Consider the following 8,543-nt stretch of genomic DNA (forward strand, 5'->3'; position numbering starts at 1 on the left):
AGTGAAGATAATGAACTACCCTCCGGCTTACCGAAAACTCCCCGGAAACGCCAGAATGAGGTTTCTTTCATGTAACGCCCCAAGACCGGAGCTTCAGATGTCTTCCTTGGTTTTCCGAGTTTTGTCGGGTAATTTGTTTCGTCTGTTGCATTCATCTTTGCATTTGTGCATTGCATCATGTCATCATGCGATCATGTCATTTATTTTAACTCAACTAAATAAATGGCATGGATCCTTGATCCATTTAAATCGAGGGAGTTCACATGGTGAAATTCTCTTTAGAACATATAAAAGTCTCCTACTATTATTAGGGAGCTATATTATAAATATTCCATTAATTTGGAATCACCATAACACACTTACAGTTAAGTTCCATGCCTTTTTCCTTCTCAATTCTTGGCCTCCAACTTTGCCGCAAATTCTTTCATCTTTCCCGAGCTCCACCAAAATTCCCAACATTTTTTGGACTCTGCAAAACCTTGAACTTACTCAAACCATTTGAATTTTTCAAATGGATTTGAATCCAGATCTTTCAATCTTGCCACTTCTATTTTTCTGTAAACATGCACGTTTTTGTGAGTCCAGAAAAATTACCCGCATGCTCAAATTCGTTCCCTAAACCCATCTTCTTTTTTTTCCTTTCTCTCTAATGTTTTCTGTTAAAGTAATTTTAAGAGGGGAAGAGAGAAGCCTAGCCCAGCAGCCTGGGCCTCCCTACCTCCTGCGCCGGCCCAACCTTTCCCCTTAGGCCATCTCGCTTCGCGGCCTGCTAGGCCCAGCAGCCCGCGCGCCCCTAACCCTAGGCCTCGGCCTCACCCCTCGATCCCATCTCTCCCCTGCCGCCGCCTCTTGTCCGATCGATCTCTCCCTTCCCTCGTCTTCCTCCTCGCGCGCCGCCACAGGAGACCCTCGCTCGTCTCGATCCCATCTCCTCCTCTCTTTCACTCTGCCCGCCGCCACAGCTCCCGGTTCCTGCATCACTGGCCCCCCTGCGCCAATTCCTCCCGCGGCGCCTCTCCTCCCGCTTCTCCGTGCCGCCACCCCCCTTGCTGCTTTTCCCACGCGGCCTGATGCCGGCCTCGCTGGAGTGCGCTGCCAGAAGCAAGTCGCCGCCGAGTCCTGCCAGTTCCTCCGGCCTCACTGTCCTCTGCTTCACCTCCTCGCGCCTCCTCCTCCCTCCGTTCGGCTTCAAGCTCGCCGCCTCCCTGCCACGGCGTCCGTGCCGTATCATCGCGCCGGCGACCACGACCAGCGCCGTGCCCCTGTCGTTGCCGCACCACGTTCCCTGCTCCGCTGCCATCCGCCTCCGCCTCGCTGTTTCGCCAACCATGGCCGCCTCTGCACCCGCACGTTGCCCCGGTGAGTTCCGCCCCTCCCTTCTCTTTTTTTCGGGTTCGTTTCCAGCGCCGCTCGACCCTGCTCCGCTTCCTGCACCTCGCCTGCGTCCTCTTGCCGTTCTGCCATCTCCAGCCTCTGCGTGACCGACCACGACATCCCCGAGCAGCAGCTTTGCTGCTGTGTCTCTTTGCCGTTTCGTGAGCACAAGCATAACTGTCGCCAAGTTCATCTACATTGACTATACAGACCGCCAAGTTCGACTACGATTCATCAAGACCATCGTGTTGCACCTCCAGATGGATTTCGTCAAGTTCTGCTTCAACAAGTGTACCTCTACGTCTTGGATTCGCCAAGTACCGCACCGGACGCCAAGTACCTCTACGAACGTGTACAACTATCATCTCGTGCATGTCACCAAGTACCACGACGAACCGTGAAGTTCCACAAGATACTAAGTACCGCTACCCTCGATCCAAACGTCTACGAACGGTGCACGACGCCCGGAGCCCTCGGATCCATCAAGTTCGACTACCTTCATGTGTACCACTACCGTCGCCTCAAAGACGTTGGAGTCATCAAGTACCTCTCCGAACTAACGTGAACGACTACCGTCGCAAGAACGGGACCGGGAAGTTCGAAGACCCAAGTACCACGACACCGATGACATGAACATCTACGATAAACATGTACCAGTACCGTCGTCGAGATCGCGAGAACCTCTACCCTTGACCCTAGAGCATGCGAGAATGTCTACTTCCCCTACACCGCATCGAACTCGAACCCCTCCGATAATGCACGCTTTGAAGGTATAACCCCGAGACGACCGACCTGTGGACGAATGCTTGTGTTGTATGAGATGCACCCTGTGTTTGCACCGAGTCCGAGTTGTCACTTGCTCGGTCCTCCTCGTTTGCCGCTAACCCGTGGAAACCTGGTTACCGGGATCACCCTACCATCTTTTGCACGCTCCCTTCACACTTCTTCCTTTCCACCGACATCTCAATCGAGTTTCCGAAAATGGAACGTTGTCGTGGCACCGTTATCGTTGTCGTGGCACCCCTTCTCGTTTCGGCCACGATGACAAAATGCTTCATAATGCTCTTATCAACATTTTCTTTAAAATTGCATAATCTTGAACATGTCCTCCGCATCATGATAATAACATTTAAATGTTTAACTTTGTTGTTGCACCAATTTGCTAAATGCATATGGGGTTTTACCCCCATTTAAATTGCTTAGATTGTGTAGTTTACTTTTGCTTCATCTCTTGCCATGTTTAACAACATTTAATATTGTTGGGTACCTAAACGGGAGAGAACTGAATAATTGACGTGGTGTTTCGTCAATATGCAACTCGTTGCATATTGAGCTCCACTTAACTTGTAGAGTTGTTTGTGCACTTTGTCATGCCATGCATATTTAAATCGGACATGCATCATACTTGGTTGTGCATCATGCCATGTTATGTGATGGTTGTTTACTATATTGTTTGCTTCTTTCCGGTGTTACTTCTTCGGGTTAGTTTCGATAACGTCGCGTTTGTGAGGATCCGTTCGACTTCGTCCATTTGTCTTCTTCATGGACTCGTTCTTCTTCCTTGCGGGATCTCAGGCAAGATGACCATACCCTCCAAATCACTTCTATCTTTGCTTGCTAGTTGCTCGCTCTATTGCTATGTCTATGCCGCGATACCTACCACATGCTTTATCATGCCTCCCATATTGCCATGTCAAGCCTCTAACCCACCTTGTCCTAGCAAACCGTTGTTTGGCTATGTTACCGTTTTGCTCAGCCCCTCTTACAGCGTTGCTAGTTGAAGGTGAAGTTTGGAGTTTGTTCCATGTTGGAACATGGATATTTGTTGGGATATCACAATATCTCTTATTTAATTAATGCATATATATAATTGGTAAAGGGTGGAAGGCTCGGCCTTATGCCTGTTGTTTTGTTCCACTCTTGCTGCCCTAGTTTCCGTCATACCGGTGTTATGTTCCTTGATTTTGCGTTCCTTATGCGGTTGGGTGATAATGGGAACCCCTTGACAGTTCGCCTTGAATAAAACTCCTCCAGCAAGGCCCGACCTTGGTTTACCATTTGCCTACCTACCACCATATATCCCTTCCCTTGGGTTCTGCAGACTCAAGGGTCATCTTTATTTTAACCCCCCCGGGCCAATGCTCCTCTAAGTGTTGGTCCGAAACGGAGCCACTTGCAGCGCCACCTCGGGGAAACTTGAGGGTTGGTTTTAGCTGTACGTAGTGTTCATCCGATGTGCCCTGAGAATGAGATATGTGCAGCTCCTATCGGGATTTGTCGGCACATCCGGGCGGCTTTGCTGGACTTGTTTTACCATTGTCGAAATGTCTTGTAACCGGGATTCCGAGACTGATCGGGTCTTCTTGCTAGAAGGAATATCCTTCGTTGACCGTGAGAGCTTGTGATAGGCTAAGTTGGGACACCCCTGCATGGTTTTGAACTTTCTAAAGCCGTGCCCACGGTTATGGACAGATGGGAATTTGTTAATGTCCGGTTGTAGAGAACTTGACACTTGACTTAATTAAAATACATCAACCGCGTGTATAGCCGTGATGGTCTCTTTTCGGCGGAGTCCAGGAAGTGAACACGGTGTTGGAGTTATGCTTGAACTTAAGTAGTTTCAGGATCACTTCTTGATCACTTCTAGTTCATGACCGTGCTTTTCCTTCTCTTCTCGCTCTCTTTTGTGTAAGTTAGCCACCATATATGCTAGTGCTTGCTGCAGCTCCATCTCATACCTTTTCCCTACCCATAAGCGTAAATAGTCTTGATTGCGAGGGTGTGAGATTGCTGAGTCCCCGTGACTCACAGATTACTTCCAAAACTAGTTGCAGGTGCCGTTGATAACCGTGCAGGTGACGCAACCGAGCTCAAGGAGGAGCTCGATGCATATCGTGTTCGTTATGTTGTTCCGTTTCCAGTTGATCAGTAGTGGAGCCCAGTTGGGGCGATCGGGGATCTTTGCATTAGGGGTGGTCTTCTTTTATTTTGGTTCCGTAGTCGGACCTTGTTTGTATTCTGGATGTTGTAATGCTATATTCATGTATTGTGTGAAGTGGTGATTGTAAGCCAACTCTTTATCTCTTTCTTGTTCAGTACATGGGATGTGTAAATATTACCCCTCTTGCGACATGCCTACAGTGCGGTTATGCCTCTAAGTCGTGCTCCGACACGTGGGAGATATAGCCGCATCGTGGGTGTTACATTTCACCTTTGACTTTTGCTTTTGTCAATGAATCTATTTCCTTGCTCTCTTAACTGTGATGTCACTTTTACAGGAGGTTTCTCGTTCTTCTGGTGATTCTTCACAAACTCAACTTCTGGCTTTCAAGACTGCCCCTGGGTAAAGAAAAATTATCTTTCTTCTGCATCTTTAAGTCTGTACCATTATACTGACTCATGAAATTCTTCTTAACGGTCAAGCAAAGCCCAAGAAAGCCAGGGTGACTAAGCCGGCGGAAGACCCAAAAACCGCTGAACCGACAATACCAACTCCTTCTCCTGAACAATCCGAAGCACCAGAAGACCCTGCTGTCAACGTTCGATCAGACCTTCCTGAGCCGTGAGTTAATAAGACCATTCTCAATCCATCTACCGTTGGGCCGTCCAGCTCAGCTAACCCGCCGGTGACTTCTGACAACAACATTCTAATCACTAGTAGTAGATTCGTTGAGCCGAGCAATCCAACTGTACTAGCCAGGCACTATGTCAAGCAAGAGGCTTTGGAAAGGCAGAAAGTGCGGTTTGACGTCTCTCACTATGCTCATCTAAGTATTAGTGACGTGCTATCTGGATACCTCTGTCATGTGCATTACAGCCATGACTGTGAAATTGAGATGGTCAAACAGCTGCAACTGAAATATGAGATATGCTCTCCGGCTTTCATTAGTTTACATATGTTCTGCCAGCCCCCAAGTCTCCGGATTATGATGAACCTGAATGATCTGTAGACTTGTGATATAGGTTGATGCTCTATCTTAGATTTTCCCTAAGTCCAGTGGATTAGCATAAATTTCACCTGTAGTTCCCAAGGGTCGGCTTAATTCATCATGAATGAGCCGGTACTTGACTTCATAACTGTCTTGAATTAGTCCAAACAAATATTGTTATCCGGCTCAAGATGAAAAAACTTTCTTAAGATCATGCATTAGCCCCCAAGTGCCAAGCATTGTTACTTGTAAAACACTTGGGACTTTAATCATAAAAGAGTCATTTTTGCATTTAAAAATTGCTTTGGCAGACATTAGCCCCCAAGTGCCGAGTGGTGTTGCATTACAAAGCACTTGGGACTTTAATCATTATGACCTTTACTGGAATAAATTTTTGACACACCTGTGCATGTCTGTAGACCGCCATAACTGAATTGGGTTCTCAACTGATTGATGCAAAGACCCGGCTGGCAGCTCAATAGACTGAGATAAAGAATGCTGACTCCAAACTCCAGTTGAGCCTATCTGAAGCAGAGAAACTGAAGACCAGTTTTGGTGTGGAGAAAAAATCCCGGGCCGATGAAAAAACCTTGCTGATACAGCGTGCTGAGACAGCCGAGGTGGCTCTCAAGGAGGTTACCACACAACTCACCGGTTTAAAAAATCGTGTGTCTCAGATGGTCTCTGCAATCTTTGGTGAGTCATTGTATTATTTACTTAAACTCTATTTTTGCCAGAAATATAAGCCGTCTGCTTAACCTTTTAAAATACTCATAGGTCCACGGAGCAGCAATCTGAGCCAAAACAGCTTGACAAAACTCAAGGCGGTTTACACCCTGGTGGAGCAACTGTACACTGGAGCTCAACGAGCGCTTGCCATTATTTCCCCAGCCAACCAAGGACCAAACCTCTTGAGTGATGTCTTGAAGAAGTTATCTATCTTACCCGCCAGATTCCAAGAGATCAGACGGTCTTGTGCAAGACCCGGAGCCCTAACTGCGCTAAGCCGCTCCAAAGCCTGGGTGCTGGAGCTAGACCCGGTGGATGTAGCCAAGGGGTATCCCAGCCTTAAGGAAGACGGGACTCTGTTTGACCAAGATGATTTTGCTGCTTGTGTGAGGGGAGTTCGTCCTCATGCTACCATCCTTGGCGACGAGACCAATATTGATAAGTATCAGCCGAGTTTTGACGTTGAGAATAAAAAGATGGCTACTCCTTCGTATAAAGTGACAGATCTCATCCCACCGGTTCGCCAACACACCTTTGCCCCAGAAATTGACCCGTCTGGTCTAATTGATTATGAAGCTGAGTTCGTTGCTCTTCATGGCTTTGATTGGTCCAAGCCCAGTTTCTAACCAGTGGAGGAAGATGAACCGGTGAGGGAGGGGTCGTAACCATCCAAATAATCCGGCTAAGACTTAATGAACCGGCCTTAGCTTAACATCTGCTTAGGAGAAAAAACAGTTTTAACCTTTTGGGCTCCCAACGCCTTGTAATAGGCTAGCTTGAAACTGCATGTTCTACCTATGCCGTCGTGCATATCATACTGCGTACGACTGTTTTTATCCGTCATGTCAATATATGCTTTATATCCTTTATCATATCTGTAGCATTTAAACATGTTCCTGTATGTAAAAGATGAGAAACTGTCCTGGCAGTTTGTCGTTGGACGGGTCAAAATACCCAATACATAGCTATGAAATTACCATAGCGGAATAATCAGGCTAGATGTAAAGATAAATAAGGCCGGAAAGCCTTTGATTAAAGAAAAAACACAGATAAGTCTGTTTATGAACGACAATGTCATACCTGTGTTCTGTGATTCTGGACTGCCGGCTTATGTGACCCGAACAGTAAGGGTGACAACCCAATATTTTTAGAAGTCAATACTTCCATATGCCTGATAACTGTTATACATTGGCAACTTATTGTCAAATAACCAAGCCGGTTTAAATTGAAACCATACTTACAGTTAGATTCTAGACAACAAAAACCAGTAAAACAAAAGAGTATCTTTCAAATAATGTAAATCAAGCGTCAAGAAAAATTTGGAGGCTTCTGATTTGAATACGATCAGTAAACCGGACCAAAGGGGTTAAGCTAGGATTTGAATACGATCATGTAGCCCCTAGTGGCTTTGGCGTTGCGCCGATCAAGAGGGTTCCGACAGCTATGTTCTCTTTGGTTCGAATACGACCTATGTTTGAACAGGAAGCCCCAAAATGACCTTGAGAGGTTTTTAACGACCCTGATCCGAATACGATCCAAGTCGGCCCAAAAGGGGTTAAGCTATTATTCAGATACGATCAAGAAGCCCCCTAGTGAGTTTGGCTTTGCGCCGATCAAGAGGGTTACGACAACTATGTTCTCTTTGGTTCGAATACGACCTATGTTTGAACATGAAGCCCCCTAGTGACCATGAGGTTTTAACGGCTAGATTCAAATACGATCATGAGCCAGACCAAGAGGGTTAAGCTAGATTCGAATACGATCAGCCTCCAATTGGTCGTCTTATATTTAAGATAACAAAGATATGTGATCATTAAGGAAAAAAGGGTAGAGGTCCTGCTTTATTACTTATCATGATATATATACAACGTCAAAGTATGTACATTATGAGAGCCGGTGGCTCAAGTGTAGTAAGGCCGAAGATGAGCAATATTCCACGGCCGGCAGGTCTCCTCCTCCGACTTACGTGAGTCTTTGTGCTCTCGAACTTCAATAAGGTAGTATGACCCGTTATTCAAGTTTTTGCTGACCACAAAGGGTCCTTCCCGAACTTCAATAAGGTAGTATGACCCGTTATTCAAGTTTTTGCTGACCACAAAGGGTCCTTCCCAAGGTGGGGATAGCTTGTGCGCATCAGACTGATCCTGGATGAGCCGGAGCACTAGGTCACCTTCTTGAAAGGTTCTTGACTTAACCCGACGACTATGGTAACAGCGCAGGTCCTGTTGCTAAATCGCTGAGCGGGCTGCCGCTAAGTCACGCTCTTCATCCAATAAGTCAAGCGCATCCTGACGGGCTTGTTCATTATCAGTTTCAACGTAAGCCGCCACGCGGGGCGAGTCATGACGGATGTCACTCGGCAGAACTGCCTCTGCTCCATAAACCATAAAGAAAGGCGTATAACCCGTAGATCTGTTAGGGGTAGTATTGATGCTCCATAGTACCGAGGGTAACTCTTCTACCCAACAACTCGGCATCTGTTGTAAAGGAACCATAAGCCGGGGCTTGAGA

At 46.8% G+C, this 8,543-nt stretch overlaps 1 protein-coding gene across 1 annotated transcript; it reads left to right on the forward strand.

Moving 5' to 3' along the window:
• The first annotated feature begins 850 nt into the window (after positions 1-850).
• On the forward strand, positions 851-4,717 carry LOC119319340. The gene is made up of 2 exons (XM_037593829.1): positions 851-1,359; positions 4,653-4,717. The coding sequence occupies exons 1-2, from the start codon at positions 1,071-1,073 to the stop codon at positions 4,673-4,675; spliced, it is 312 nt and encodes a 103-aa protein (XP_037449726.1). The 5' UTR covers positions 851-1,070; the 3' UTR covers positions 4,676-4,717.
• Positions 4,718-8,543: the final 3,826 nt, after the last annotated feature.

Source organism: Triticum dicoccoides, chromosome 6A (genome assembly GCF_002162155.2).
Source record: "Triticum dicoccoides isolate Atlit2015 ecotype Zavitan chromosome 6A, WEW_v2.0, whole genome shotgun sequence".
Taxonomy (NCBI): Eukaryota; Viridiplantae; Streptophyta; class Magnoliopsida; order Poales; family Poaceae; genus Triticum; species Triticum dicoccoides.

Excerpts from the sequence above, each read along its gene's own strand:
- LOC119319340 (XM_037593829.1), top strand. The coding sequence starts at position 1,071 with ATGCCGGCCTCGCTGGAGTGCGCTGCCAGAAGCAAGTCGCCGCCGAGT. Across the intron at positions 1,360-4,652 it reads TGCACCCGCACGTTGCCCCG|GAGGTTTCTCGTTCTTCTGG; the intron begins GTGAGTTCCGCC and ends TCACTTTTACAG.